The sequence below is a fragment of the Zonotrichia albicollis genome, chromosome 1 (assembly GCF_047830755.1).
Source record: "Zonotrichia albicollis isolate bZonAlb1 chromosome 1, bZonAlb1.hap1, whole genome shotgun sequence".
Lineage (NCBI taxonomy): Eukaryota > Metazoa > Chordata > Aves > Passeriformes > Passerellidae > Zonotrichia > Zonotrichia albicollis.
In genome coordinates this window covers 1,153,777-1,169,565 of record NC_133819.1, presented here as the reverse complement: position 1 = coordinate 1,169,565, position 15,789 = coordinate 1,153,777, and the positions used below count along the sequence as shown (strand labels likewise).

The 15,789-nt window shown below is 48.9% G+C and overlaps 1 protein-coding gene across 1 annotated transcript in view; it reads left to right on the top strand.

Moving 5' to 3' along the window:
• PTH1R (parathyroid hormone 1 receptor) overlaps window positions 1-15,789 on the top strand; it is a 114,336-nt gene that overhangs the window by 56,945 nt on the left and 41,602 nt on the right. Inside the window, exons 3-4 of the mRNA XM_074538582.1 lie at window positions 10,683-10,793; window positions 13,026-13,144. Coding sequence (XP_074394683.1) covers window positions 10,683-10,793; window positions 13,026-13,144 — 230 coding nt within the window. The remainder of the gene's footprint in view (window positions 1-10,682; window positions 10,794-13,025; window positions 13,145-15,789) is intronic.

Below are 15,789 nucleotides of genomic sequence, written 5' to 3'. Positions count from 1 at the left end.
TCTGGGGTTCCACTATCAAACATGGACCAGGAGATTTTTTAGGATGGTTTATGGTCCAGGAGATCTTATAGGATGGAATTATGGACCAGGAGAACTTCTAGGACGGAATTATGGACCAGGAGAGCTACTAGGATGGAATTTTGGACCAGGAGACCTTCTAGGACGGAATTATGGACTGGGAGAACTTCTAGGATGAAATTATGGACTGGGAGAACTTCTAGGATAGAATTACGGACCAGAAGATCTTCTAGGATGGAATTTTGGACCAGGAGACCTTCTAGGATGGAATTATGGACTGGGAGAACTTCTAGGATAGAATTATGGACCAGGAGAGTGTCTAGGATGGAATTATGGACCGGGAGAGCTTCTAGGAAGGAATTATGGACCAGGAGAGTGTCTAGAATGGAATTATAGACCAAGAGATCTTCTTGGATGGATATGTGGGCCAGGAGAACTTCTAGGATAGAATTATGGGCAGGGAAAATTCCTAGGATGGATTTATGCACTGGGAGAGTTTCTAGCATAGAATTATGGACCGAGAGACCTTTGAGGATGAAATCACAGACCAGACCATTCTCCTGGAGTGTGAGGGAGTTCAGAGCCATTGATATGAAGCGTGATGTACTTGAAGGAGCTGACACTGGGATGTGGCCTCTTCCTGCAAAGTTTTATGGGCCTGGAGCTCCCAGTCCTACTGAGGAATGTCCACAGAGCAGCTAATCAGGGTTTGGGACGCATGGGAGGGACGGATCTTGGGAATTACGAGAGGCACCAGTGGTCTGTGGTTTAGATTTGTAAAGGAGCACAGAGAATGCGTGGAAAACATTCCAAAGGGTGGCTGAACTCTAATGCTAATTATCAACCTTGTTTTAATGATTGAGATGGTATCTTGGATGGTATTTTTCCCTCTCAGAGAGAGGCTGGAGGGGTTTGGAAGGACTGGATGTGCTGGAATGAGGAAAGAGTGGGATGTGCCAGCAGTGGCAGGTCAGGAGTTCCCGATGGGATGTTGGAGGTTGAGTTTCTGCTCCTGGGTTGGGAAGTTGAGGGGTGGATGGGCAGAGTGCAGAAGGTGTCTCCAGAGCTGGGTCATGGAACTGTCTGGTGGCTGTGACCTGGAACAGCTCCTGGCCCCTGTGTCCATCCCCTCCAATGTCCGTTTCCTCCAGGGCTGAGCATGGAAGGGGTGTTTGTTCTGTCCATGAGACACTGGGTGAAGAGCAGTGAAGGTCTTTGAGCAGTGACAGACAGAAGGTGCCTCTGCCCATGGCCATGGAACTGCTGGAGTGGGTCCAATGGAGCTGAGCAAGGGCCTGGAGCATCTCAGTGCCCAGGAAAGGCTGAGGGAGCTGGGGCTGCTCAGCCTGGAGAGGAGCCACAGTGAGAGGAGCCCTCAGCCCTGGGTGTCCCTGGGTGTCCCTGGCTGTCCCTGGCTGTCCCTGACTAAGCCTGGGTGTCCCTGTCTGTCCCTGTCTGTCCCTGTGTATCCCTGTGTGTCCCTGGCTGTCCCTGTGTATCCCTGGGTGTCCCTGGCTGTCCCTGTCTGTCCCTGTCTGTCCCTGTCTGTCCCAGTCTGTCCCTGTGTGTCCCTGTGTGTCCCTGTCTGTCCCTGTCTGTCCCTGTGCATCCCTGTCTGTCCCTGTCTGTCCCTGTGTGTCCCTGGGTGTCCCTGTCTGTCCCTGTCTGTCCCTGTCTGTCCCTGTGTGTCCCTGTCTGTCCCTGTGTGTCCCTGGGTGTCCCTGTCTGTCCCTGTCTGTCCCTGTCTGTCCCTGTGTGTCCCTGGCTGTCCCTGTGTATCCCTGTGTATCCCTGTCTGTCCCTGGCTGTCCCTGTCTGTCCCTGGCTGTCCCTGAGTGTCCCTGTCTGTCCCTGGGTGTCCCTGGGTGCAGGGAGGGTCACAGCAGGGCCAGGCTGTGCTCCAGGCCCCCAGCTGTGGCACCAGAGCCACGGGCAGGGACTGATCTCAGGAATTCTCCCGGCACAGGAGGCAGAACTCCTGCCCTGGGCAGTGCCCAGCGCTGAGCAGAGCCCAGAGAGGCTGCGGGATCTCCCCCACCGGAGATATCCCAGACCTGTCAGGATGCAATCCTGAGCCCTGGGCTCTGGGATGGCCCTGCTGGAGCAGCTGATCCACCGTGCTCCCTTCCAGCCTGATTCTGTTGGATCAGTGAGGATCCCACTCCTCCTGTGCTTCCATTCTGTCCAAACAACGGGATCCACACACAGCTGAGTCACACCCCTCTTCCTTCAGCCACACCCCTATAGATCAAGACAGCCCCAAAAGCAGCCCCTCATCCCCCCTGCCCTCACAGACAGATTTGAAATCCATCTGCAAACCCCCAGACTTAATTCCTGCCCCTCCAAGCCCCCATTCCTCCCCTTTCCTCTCCCAAAATGATTTCTCCCCTGTTCCTATCCCAAAATGATTCCTCCCCTCTTCCTATACCAAAACAATTCCTACCCCTTCCCTATCCCCAAGTTATTTTTCCCCCTTCCTATTCCAAAACAATTCTTCCTGCTTCCTATACCCAAATGATTTCTCCCCATTCCTATCCCAAAACAATTCCTTCCCTTTCCTATCCCCAAATGATTTTTCCCCCTTCCTATCCCAAAACAATTCCTCCCCTGTTCCTATGCCAAAACAATTCCTTCCCTTTCCAATCCCAAAATGATTTCTCCCCCTTCCTATCCCCAAATTATTTCTCCCCCTTCCTCTCCCAAAACAGTTCCTTCCCCCTTCCAATCTCAAAATGATTTTTCCCCTTCCTATCCCAAAACAATTCCTTCCCTTTCCAATCCCAAAATGATTTCTCCCTCTTCCTATCCCAAAACTATTCTCCCCTCTCCCTACCCAAAACAATTCCTACCCTTTCCTATCCCAAAATTATTTTTCCCTCTTCCTACGCCAAAATTATTCTTCCCCCTTCCTCTCCCAAAACAGTTCCTTCCCCTTCCAATCTCAAAATGATTTTTCCCCTTCCTATCCCAAAACAATTCCTCCCCCTTCCAATCCCAACATGACCTCTCCCCCTTCCCATCCCCAAACGCTGCCTCATTTTTGTCGGTGGCTCCTCCCCGCCTGCCTGCAGTGCCCCAAATGTCCTTCCCGTACTGGAGTGGCCACAATCACACAGCCCATTCCAGCTGTGGTCTCCCGGGGGGCCGGAATGAGCCAGGCTGATTGATATTCCGTGCCCCTGGATAAACACCTCCAGCCCGTGTTTGCGTTTGTGCAGCTGCCAAGGAGCCTCGCAGATGGTTCGGATGCCTTCTCCACATGCAGTGTCCCGTTCCTGCTGGAACGGGGATTGAGGCTGGGAGAGGGAAGGGAAAAGGAAAGGGGGTTTAAATGAGCCTTGCTTGGTCGTATCCTATGCAAGCTGTTCCAGCTCCAGAGCTCAGTCCCCAAGGGCACTGGGTGCCAGAAGCCAGCTCGCTCTCAGACCAAGGCCGCGGGTCAGCCCTAGCAAGCAGGGAGATATTCAGCTCTTAGTGATCAGGCAGCTCTTGTGATTTCAGCTTTGCTTGCTAGGTAGCTTTTCCCTTGGCCTAAGGCTCCAGCAGAGGGTAGAGAGAGGAGAAGCAGAAGACGCTGGCTGTTCCACGAGTATGGCTTTATTGCAGGGTCTGTGAAGGGTCTCAGCTCTTCTTCTTCCCAGTTAGCAGGGGTACAGTGTGCTACTGTTATACCCTTGGCCTGGATCCAATCCTGACCAATGGCAAAGGTGTTAGAGTGACCATAAGTGACCAATGGTAGGGTTTAACACAATATTGCCTTCCATGGCTATAGGGATAAGGTACAAGGCGGATGTCCCTGGAGACAGGAAACTTCTTTGCCGCTGTGTCAGCATTCTGTTCTCCAAGGGGCCCTGGCTAAACCTGAGGGGTTTACTACAGGGGTTGGGATAGGAGCAGGAAGGAGGGAAAAACTCTCCATGCACCCTGAGCAGGGATGGCCCAAATCTGCTCCTGCTTTTCTCTCTCCCACCAAAGCAACTTCTGGGATTCTGGGGTTCTGACTTGGCTCAGGTGAGGGAGAGAAGTCAGGGAGTGAAATGAGGGATGCATTTGGGACAGCCCCTTCCCAAAGTGTTCTGGGATTGGCCTTCCTGCCTTCCTGAGGGAAATCCTGCTGCAATGGCATCCAAGAGTGTTTTTGCTTGTTCCCGTCTTGGAATGACTTCAGCTTCCACGCCCAACCTTCAACAGGAAAGGATTGATCCAAGAGATTCCAACCTTCAACAGGAAAGGACTGATCCAAGAGATGTCCTGGTGGACAAGAGACAATGGGATCCTGGAGGGATCCCTTGTATCCCTTCAAGTCTCATTTCTTCAGCAATGTCATCCAAGAGGTTTTTTGCTTGTTCCCATCTTGTATTGACTGCAACTTCCATGTGCTTCAGGGGGGAAGGAGAGATCCAAGAGATGTCCTGGTGGGCAAGAGCCAATGGGATCCTGGAGGGATCCCTTGTATCCCTTCAAGTCTCATTTCTTCAGCAATGTCATCCAAGAGGTTTTTTGCTTGTTCCTGTCCTGGAATGACTTCAACTTCCATGCCCTGAGATTCCAACCTTCAATGGAAAAGGATTGATCTAAGAGATGTCCTGGTGGTGGACCAGAACCAATGGGATCCTGGAGGGATCCCATGCTTCCCTTCAGATCTCATTTCTTCAGGAATGTCATCGAAGAGAGTGCTTTTGTTTGTTCCCATCTTGGAATGACTTCAGCTTCCATGCCCTGAGATTCCAACCTTCAATGGAAAAGGATTGATCCAAGAGATGTCCTGGTGGACCAGAACCAATGGGATCCTGGAGGGATCCCAAACTTCCCTTCAGATCTCATTTCTTCAGGAATGTCATCCAAGAGGGTTTTTGCTTGTTCCTGTCCTGGAATGACTTCAACTTCCATGCCCTGAGATTCCAACCTTCAATGGAAAAGGATTGATCCAAGAGATCTCCTGGTGGACCAGAACCAATGGGATCCTGGAGGGATCCCATGTTTCCCTTCAGGTCTCATTTCTTCAGGAATGTCATCCAAGAGAGTTTCTGTTTGTTCCTATCTCGGAATGACTGCAACTTCCATGTGCTTCAGGGGGGAAGGAGAGATCCAAGAGATGTCCTGGTGGGCAAGAGCCAATGGGATCCTGGAGGGGTCTCATGTTTCCCTTCAGGACTCATTTCTCCAGCACTGGAATGGTCAGTGATGTCCTCAAATCATGAGGAATTCCAGTGTCATTCCCACCTTCCGTGTCTCCATCCGTGAGAAACGCAGCTCTGGATTTGGAAGAGGCAAATCCCCGAGGGATAAACGGGATCATCCCTTCAGCATTGCCTGGACGATGGATACACACCCAAAACACTCTGGGATGTGGGATAAGTGTGAGATTTCCTTGTTTTCTTAACAGTTTATGAATTCCTTTGGACTTCCATCATCCCTGAATCCTACTATTTCTTCCAAGGAAAGAAATGTGTGACTTTTCCAGTCCAACATCCTGAGCTACGTGGATCAATTCAAGCAGCACAATGGAACCCTCAAACTCAGTTTCCCCAAAATTCCAAGAGGTTTTCAATAAGCTTTTCCAACTGGATCCTCTGGAATTCTCTGTGCTTTGGAATATTGTTACCAGTGTCTCAGGGGGGACTGATTTATCATTAACAGGCCAAGCTTCCCCAGTTTTCTGGTTTCTTCTTGGAATTCAGCCTGGATCTCATTGGAGAAATGACCAGGCGAAAAGGAAAACAAAGGGAGAAGCCAAGTTGTTGATACTGTGAATGTTTTTATAAATTCATGAAAAAAAAAATGTTTGGAGGAGCTCTTTGGGCAAACAAACAGAAAGGAATGGCTTGTTTGGATTCCAGCACAATGGGAAATACGGGATTTTCCTTTCCTGTTTTATCAGAGGTTTATGGGATGATTTGGGTTTGGGAGGGGCCCCTAAAAATTATCCCATTCCACCCCTGCCATGGGCAGGGACAGCTCCCACAATCTCAGGGTGATCCAAGCCCTGTCCAACCTGGCCTTGCACACTTCCAGAGATCCAGGAGCATCCACGAATTCCCTGGAAAGGCTGTTCCAGTGTTCCACCATTATACAAAAATTATTAAAAAATTACAATTTTTATCATAAAAAATATTTTAAAATTCATGATAAAAATTATTTAAAGTATACATTTTTATAACTGTCATTTTAAAAATTTCTTCCTTGTAGTTAGTGGGAATGAACCTTGCTGTGGTTTAAACCCATTCCCCCTTGTGCTCCCGGGAGGTCTCCTTAGATGGGAGGACTGGAGGGATTTGGGGCAGGAGACGAGGATGGTGAGGGGACAAAGGGCTTTTGGCTGTGTTAAACCCCAGGAACGTGGATCCAAAATCCCAAAGTATCAGCCCTATATGGACCGATATCTGGCTGCTCCTGGTATCAGTCCATATTTCCATTTTGAAAGGTTTTCTGAGAGTTTCAGTCAATGTAGGACCTCCTCCCATCATTCCAGGAGCTCCAGAGGCTCCTGGCTTGACCTGTGGATGTTCCTCACCAGGTTTCCCTACCTGCAATCCCTGTTCCCGACCCAAATCCTCTGAAAATCCCAGGATTTTCAGGGAACAGCTCTGTTATCCTGAATTTTGGGGCAGTGTCCAGGTGGCAGCTCCCAAATTTCCACCCGCCCTTCCCTCAGCTCCTCATCCATCACCGGGGAACTTCAGGAAGGAAACCACCACTGAGATGTTTTATCAGTCAGTGCAGGAACTCCTCCAATCATTCCAGGAGCTCCAGAGGCTCCTGGCTTGACCTGTGGATGTTCCTCACCAGGTTTCCCTACCTGCAATCCCTGTTCCCAACCCAAATCCTCTGAAAATCCCAGGATTTTCAGGGAACAGCTCTGTTATCCTGAATTTTAGGGCAGTGTCCAGGTGGCAGCTCCCAAATTTCCACCCGCCCTTCCCTCAACTCATCATCCATCACTGGGGAATTCCAGGAAGGAAACCACCACTCAGATGTTTTATCAGTCAGTGCAGGAACTCCTCCAATCATTCCAGGAGCTCCAGCAGATCCTGGCTTGACCTGTGGATGTTCCTCACCAGGTTTCCCTACCTGCAATCCCTGTTCCCGACCCAAATCCTCTGAAAATCCCAGGATTTTCAGGGAACAGCTCTGTTATCCTGAATTTTAGGGCAATGTCCAGGTGGCAGCTCCCAAATTTCCACCCGCCCTTCCCTCAACTCCTCATCCATCACCGGGGAATTCCAGGAAGGAAACCATCACTGAGATGTTTTATCCCTCCTCCACATTTTCCTGGAATGGTTTTCCAAGCAAGGAACAGGGAGACAGAGCCAGAGATGATGGAGAGGAGGGGAAGAGATTTATTTGGGGGAGTTCAGGTCTTGGTAACAGCGACGGATCCTTCTGATGGGAAGCTCAGACACTTCCCAGATTTTGAGTCCCACTGGATTCTTATCAGGATTTAATGTTCAGGATGGCTCAGGATAATTCTTTGATGACTCAGGATTAAATCATTTAAGGAATCATTTCCATGCAGAGGTCACGATTTTAAATGCAGCAATCATCTTTTTAACTATTTCTAGGGCAGATCTTGGCTCCCCAAATCATCCTCCCGTAAAGCAGCAATCCAAAAGTGTCCCACCACCTTCAGCTTTTGGGGAAGATTTGAGGGTTCAAAGTACCCAAAAATCAATGATTGTGTGGTTTGTTATCAGTTTTTCCAGCACAAGGAGGATGCACCCACCACAAAATTCAGCACTTTCTTCTTTTCTGAACACATATTTCAGTGGGATGAGAAATGAAACCTCTTAAAAGTGAAATTGCTCTTTGCAATTTGTGAAGATTTTGGGAAAATGGGAGATTTTTCCCTCTCAGAGCACTTTTGGAGGACTGTTTTTCTCTCAGAGTTGTTTCTCTACTGTGTTTCTTTTAATGTTTACTCAAATTGATTTATTTTGTCATAAGAACTGATTTTATTTTAGGCAAGAGCACTTTGAGGGCTCCATTAAATCTTTATTTACTTTCTTGTCTGCAGAAAAGACGTCAAGGACATCAACATTTTGTCCTGAGCCAAATTTTGTGGGGCCCTGTGTTGTTTTTTGGTTTTTGTTCCTTTGTCTTTTGTACCTTCCAGAGAACTGAGAAATAAATAAACTCTTTTTTTCCCAGTGTAAATTATCCTGCAAATAATGAGCCAGAGGGAAGGGTTTTCCCAGTTTTCATGAATAGGAAATGAATTTTTCTCCTCCTAAGAAGCAGAGAAAATGGAATAAATTATTTCCCTCTTTTTTTTTTTTATCACGAGGATGTTGAGGAATTTTTGCTCCTGACCCACACTCCCAGCTGATGCTTTAGAAGAAAGGCTGCCATTTGTCTGGTCCTTTTCATCCACACTAAATCAGAGATAAGAAATCAGCCGCTAAACAATGAGATTTTCAGTGTTTTTCGCGTCCTAAAAACCACCAAACTGAATTAATCCGTGTCGGCTCTGAGCCTGGACCAGCCAAAGGGCTTTGAGGCAATCCTGGTTTTCCTTTAATCTTGGGGAATCATTGGTGAGGAAGGATGAATTCCTCCATGGTGGGAAGCTTTGGTATCCAAGGACCGTGCTTGGCCTTGTTTGGATTTCCACAAATTTGGATTTTATTTGCAAGTTCCATTAGGAATTTTTGGCAGATAAGAGCAGGTGGTTGTCACCATCCTATTTTCTGAAAAATCTCTTTGGCCAGGACTTTGCTCCTGGGAAGCTGAGAAGCCTCTGAGAAAAATGAAAACAATAATTATCTGATTTGCTTCTCCTGTGTCTTGCTGCTTTGGAATGTGTTTGGAGATTGTTTACCCACAAGTGATTGTTTGACTGGTTTCATGTGAATTGCTTTTATTTAATGACCAGTCACCATCAAGCTGTGCCAGACTCTGAGGAGAGAGTCACGAGTTTCCATTATTACCTTTTTAGCCTTCTGTCTGTATCCTTTCTGCATTCTTTAGCTTAGTATTCATTAATATAATATAGGTCATAAAACAATAAATTAGCCTTCTAAGAGCATGGAGTCAAATTCACCATTCCTCCCTCCGACAGGGTCTCAGAAAATACCACAGGTGGTTCCTGTTCCTTTTGCTTCCCAGGTGCCTCCTGTGTCCAGCACTCGGTGACCTCATGACTGAGGGCAGACACAGCTCTGGGGGCAGATTTGGGGCAGATCTGCCACTTTGAGCATTTCATTCTCAATATTGCAGCTGCAATTCCATGGGTGGCTGCAGTTACCCAGCCCAAAGGAGAGGAGTTCCCTGAGGACATGGAGCTGGGAGCGAGCGATGCCTTGGGAGTTGTGGAGCCCTTCAGAGGGATCTGGACATGTTGGGGAGATGGGAAGGGAGGAAATTTCTGGAATTCAGCAAGGGCAAGAGCAGGTCCTGGATCTGGGGAGATGATCCCATTCCACCCCTGCCATGGCAGGGACACCTCCCTGTCCCAGGCTGCTCCAGCCTGGCCTTGGGCACTTCCAGGGATCCAGGGGCAGCCCCAGCTGCTCTGGGAATTCCATCCCAGCTCCTCCCCACCCTCCCAGCCAGGAATTCCTTCCCAATATCCCATCTAAATCTACTTCCTTCAGCTCAAAGCCATTCCCTGTGTCCTGTCCCTCCATCCCTTGTCCCCAGTCCCTCTCCAGCTCTCCTGGAGCCCCTCCAGGCCCTGCAAAGGGCTCTGAGCTCTCCCTGGTGCTGTGGTGTGTTCTTAAGTTTGTTAGTTTGCTCCCCCCATTTTCTGTATTAAATGGTTTCTTCCTTTCTCAGGACCCTGTCAGTTCGGTTGCTATGGAAATGAAACTGCTCCTCCCTTGGTTTCTCTTATAAAGTGAAAGTGCCTCCTCCTTAGGCTCAGTCAATCACCCCTTTTCTCCTCCCAGGTTTCGAGAATTTTCTTTTCTCTGGGAGTTATGGTTGGCTGTAGCCCCGGAGCCCCTCCTATGATTTATAACAGTGGGTTACTTTGGTATATCAGTTATGTTTCGTACCTCCAAATATGTATTTCTATTAGATAGCTGGGTTTCCCTGCCTTCTTCCCCCCTTTTCCCTTAAAACCCTCTCCTGCCATTTGCTGGGTGTTTCCCCTCCTTGTTGGTTCTTCTGTAATAAACCGACAGTTTACCCCCAGCAAGTGGTCGCCTCCTGATTCGTCTCTCACCGCGCTGCTCCGAGCTATCCCCCAGCTCAGCCCGAGGCCAAGACGCCGAGGGGGGCTGGCTTCGGATGCGCAGGGGCACCGGCCTTCACCCTCACCAGATAGCCGGATTCCAGGGCCGTGGACGCCCACGCACACCCTGGATCTTCTCCTCTCCACATAAACATTCCCAGATCTCCCAAATTGGCTCCAGAGCAGAGGGGCTCCAGCCCTGGGAGAAACTTCTCTGGAGTTGCCTCCTCTGGATCTCTCCAGCGGTTCCACATCATTCCAATCCTGGCGATCCCAGAGCTGGACACAGTTTGTCCTTGTGGAATGAAATTTGGGATAATTCGCACCTTCTGGAGCCACACTCTGAGAAGGAGCTGGCAATATTCCTAGGACAGATTTCCCAACGGAATGCCGGTGCTGGTTCTTCTCAGAGAGCCCTCCAAGCATGGGGGGCCCCGGTGTCCCCTCCGCAGGTGCAGTGACCTCTCTCTGTCCCCGTTCTCTCCCACAGATGGATTCTGCCTTCCGGAGTGGGACGGCATCGTGTGCTGGCCCGAGGGCGTGCCCGGCAAGGTGGTGGCCATGCCCTGCCCCGAGTACATCTACGACTTCAACCACAAAGGTGGGTTTGGAAATTCCAAACTCCCCTCCTGCAGAGGGGGGCATATGTGGCCCGAAGTTTGGAGTCCGGCTGCTGAGGGCGAAAGGCCGACGCCCCTCTGCAATTCCTGGCCAGCTCCCTTCGGCGTCTGAGGGCCTCGGGCTGTGCTGGCTGCGGGCTGGCTCACACCGCTGGGATTGGGGAGGAACGGAGCTGACCATTTCCCGGGGGTTAAACATCGGTTTATTGAAGGTGTTGTGGGATCCAAACGCGGGGAAACCAACCAGGAAAAAGTTTCTTCATAGGGGGTGAAACAGGATTATAAAGGAGGGGGGTGGGTACAGGCGGAACCAATTGGGAAAGGTGAGGGGATGAACTTCACAGAACTGACACTCCATGGAGACCAATAATCAAAAGGTAAAGGAGGTGTCCTGGGACCCCAGCCAGCCACCATCTCCAGAGAGGAGAAGGTTCTCGAAACCTGGGAGGAGGAAGGGAGTGATTGACTGGACAGGGAGGAAACAACTTTCACTGATAAGGGAAACCAGGGGAGGAGCAATTACACATCGGCAACTATGAATAGCGGTTACCATAGCAACTTAGCTGACAGGCTAGCAGTGGCGGGAAAAACTGGGGGAACGAAACCATTTTACACATAATAGGGGAGAACAATACAGAAATTGGGGGAATAACACAAGAAACTTAACAACACACTACAACATCCTCCCACCGTGCACTGGGAGTTATCCCATCCCAGCAGGAATTTTATTGCAAGCACACTGATATCAGCTATTTCACTGAGCATGATTAACAACAGAAATAAAAATTATACCTTTATAACAAAGGTCCTTTAACACCACACATGTAAAATCCATTTCAATATTTGTGAAAAGCCAATATTATAATATACGGAGCCTATAACAGGCTCCACCTGGGGATGAATTTCCTGCCATTTTCCCACTCATTCCATATCTCCTCTCTCTAAGGGCGGGAATGAATTTGAGATGAATTTGGGATTGATTTCCTGCCCTTTTCCCACTCATTCCATGCCTCTTCTCTGTGGGCAGGGATGAATTTGGGATTAATTTCCTGCTGTTTTCCCACTCATTCCATATCTCCTCTCACTCTGGGCAGGGATGAATTTGGGGTGAATTTCCTGCTGTTTTCCCACTCATTCCATATCTCCTCTCTCTCTGGGCAGGGATGAATTTAGGATGAATTTCCTATTGTTTTCCTGCTCATTCCATACCTCCTCTTTCTCAGCAGGGATGAATTTGGGAATTTGGGATGAATTTCCTGCCATTTTCCCACTCATTCCATGTCTCCTCTCTCTCAGCAGGGATGAGTTTGGGATGAATTTCCTGCCATTTTTCCACTAATTCGTGATTAATTTCCTACCATTTTCCCACTCATTCCATGTCTCCTCTCTCTCAGCAGGGATGAATTTGGGATGAATTTCCTGCCATTTTCCCACTCATTCCATATCTCCTCTCTCTCTGGGCAGGGATGAATTTGGGATGAATTTGGGGTGAATTTTCTGCTGTTTTCCCACTCATTCCCTATCTCCTCTCTCTCTGGGCAGGGATGAATTTTGGGTGAATTTGGGGTGAATTTGGGGTGAATTTTCTGCTGTTTTCCCACTCATTCCATGTCTCCTCTCTCTCTCTGGGCAGGGATGAATTTGGGATGAATTTGGGATGAATTTGGGATGAATTTGGGATGAATTTGGGGTGAATTTTCTGCTGTTTTCCCACTCATTCCATGTCTCCTCTCTCTCTGGGCAGGGATTAATTTGGGGTGAATTTCCTGCCGTTTTCCCGCCATTTTCCCGCTCACTCCATGTCTCCTCTCTCTGGGCAGGGATGAATTTGGGACGAATTTCCTGCCGTTTTCCCGCTCACTCCATGTCTCCTCTCTCTGGGCAGGGATGAATTTGGGATGAATTTGGGATGAATTTGGGATGAATTTGGGGTGAATTTCCTGCTGTTTTCCCACTCGTTCCGTGTCTCCTCTCTCTGGGCAGGGATGAATTTGGGGTGAATTTGGGGTGAATTTGGGGTGAATTTGGGGTGAATTTCCCGCTGTTTTCCCACTCGTTCCGTGTCTCCTCTCTCTCTGGGCAGGGATGAATTTAGGATGAATTTCCTATTGTTTTCCTGCTCATTCCTTATCTCCTCTCTCTCAGCAGGGATGAATTTGGGGTGAATTTCCTGCTGTTTTCCCACTCGTTCCGTGTCTCCTCTCTCTCGGCAGGCCACGCTTATCGCCGGTGTGACCTGAACGGGAGCTGGGAGCTGGTCCCGGGCAACAACCGCACCTGGGCCAACTACAGCGAGTGCGCCAAGTTCCTCACCAACGAGACGAGGGAAAGGGTAGGCATTCCCATTCCTGCACACAGCAGGAATTCCTGGCCTCACGCCGGGCTAACCCGCGGACCTCTGTCTCGTTTAAAACCCCGGATGAGCTCCAGCTCATCTTCCTCCTCTTGGAAACCCGTCCTGAGCTTGCCAAAGCCACATCGTGCTTTGATGGGCAATGATTTGATTGGAAAATTGTCCTCAAAGGCAGAAAAGTTTCCTGCAGCTGCCATGGTCCCATTCCTGAAGGGATCTTAGGGAAAATTGGAGCGGTCTCGGGGACGCTCAGAAGTGGTTGGAGGTTGTTCCATGGCATTGAGACTCCCTCTGCCACAGCAGGAAATCATTTTGCTGCCAGGTTGTTATCAAAAATTCCGATGTTTTTGTGGCTGTCTCTGGGAGGGGATGTCCAAACACATGTGGAATCAAACCTGGAGCAACTGGTTGGGAGAGCTGGGAATGTCCAGCCTGGAGAGGAGAAGGATCCAGGGAGAGCTCAGAGCTCCTGCCAGGACCTAGAGGGGCTCCAGGAGAGCTGGAGAGGGACTGGGGACAAGGGATGGAGGGACAGGACACAGGGAATGGCTTTGTGCTGAAAGTAGATTTAGATGGGATATTGGGAAGGAATTCCTGGCTGGGAGGGTGGGGAGGAGCTGGGATGGAATTTCCAGAGCAGCTGTGGCTGCCCCTGGATCCCTGGAAGTGTCCAAGGTCAGGTTGGAGCAGCCTGGGACAATGGGAGGTGTCCCTGCCCATGGCAGGGAGTGGGAATGGGATGATCCTTAGGGTCCCTTCCCACCCAAACCCAACTGGCATTCCATGATCTTGATTTAATTCTGGTGTAGTTAAAATTTGGAAACAGTGACAACACTCCAAAGTTATAAAAGGGTTTAAAATATGGAGAGGGTCTGGAGTGCTCCTGGGAAAAAAAAAATCCATGGGCCATAAATTTACAAAAATTCAGATAATGATAAAATAGCAGCTGCCAGAAATTTCCTTCTTCCCCGTGAGCCAGCCTGGGCTCTGTAGTGCTGGAAGTCTGGAAGGAATTCCATGCTTAGGTGACAGCAAAGCTGTCCCTGGTGTCCCTTGGGAGGATGTGACCTCCTTGTCCCACAGAGAATGACGTTCCCACCCACATGCACCTGTAATTCCCAAAGGATTTACCCAAACCCTCTGGTTTTCCAGTGGCTCTTGGAAGAGTCCCCTTGGACACGGGGCATGGCATCAGGAACTGATCAGCTGCGGGGAGGATTATCCCAGACAGCTGGAGATAAGGATCTAACCACAGCTTCCCTCAGGATCATCCGGGGGCCCTTTGGGACAATGTTCTTAATTTGCAATTCAACCACAGAGCAGGGGTTTTTGGAGTCGGGGTTGGTTTTGTTTAGGTTTTGTTTTGTTTTTTAGTATGGCTTTTTTTCATTGGTTTGTTGGTTTTTGTTTTGGTTTGGTTTTGTTTTTTGGGAGTGCTTTTGGTGCTTTTTGTTGTTGTTGCTTTTTTCTCCTTAAGAGTGAAGCAACTCATGAATGCAATGATTTAGGAATAATAAGGAAATGAGGGAAAGGAGGAAATGAGTTCTTTGAGTGTTTTCTCTCACTCAAGGACAAGGAGCAGAAGGTTGTGTCCCTGGGTGCTTCTCCAGCCACTCCAGCAAAGGCCTGGATGATGTTCCCTTCTAGAAAATCCCAGTTTGGTGGGATTTTCCCCGTTCATGGTGGAAAGAACTCTTTTAGCCCCAGAGGTTTCTGGGAAGGTCCTGGAGCAGGTGTTGGGGTCATGGAGCGCCTTGATCAGTGCACAAACTTTTGAATTCTCTGAAATCATCTCCCCCATCCCACACCCTGGGGTGAGAATGGTCCAGATGATTTCCAAGATTTCCCCTAGGGAAAGGACATCCTTCCTTTTAAACTTCCCACTGTCAGAACTTGTCAGGGTGACTTGCTAAAGGAAGGGCACAAAGAACAACAGAGTTGCACATTTTTATTTTTATTTTCACCTCAAGGAAGAAATAGAGACTTTCCACCTCCAGGGTGATTTAAAAGGCTGAAAGCAAAATCTCCTGCGGTGGGTTTGATGTGCCTGGCTTTGTCTGTGTCCCCTGAGTGGTCACAGGGTGTGGAGTCTTTGCTTCTTTTTCTGCCAAGGTTGGGGTTAAATGTGTGAGATGGAATTTCGTGTTGGCACTCAGATGTTTATCAGTTCTTATCTCTGTCACACTCTCACAAACCCTGAGCTCTGCAGCACTTCACTCCAACAAACTAAAAATGGAGCCCCATCTCTCTCTGCAAGGCCTTTGAAGGATCAACTGTCCAATTAAGGAATGACACTGAAATTATTTTCACTTTTAACCCAATAACCAACCACCCGTGGCTGCAATGGGGACTTTTTATCCAATTACACAAAACCACCCAAACCCATGGAGAAGGAGGAGAAGAAAGTGAAAAAGAAGGAGGAGGAGAAAGTGAAGAAGAAGAAGGTGAAAAAGAAGGTGAAGAAGAAGAAGAAGAAGAAGAAGCAAGAGAAGGTGAAGAAGAAGGTGTAGAAGAAGACGAACCTCCCCTCTAAAACCTCCACCTTGCTTTATATCCATTACTGTATTCTAAACCCTTAAACTCTGAGTTTCCCACCCTGTGATCTCACACACTCCTATCCAAAC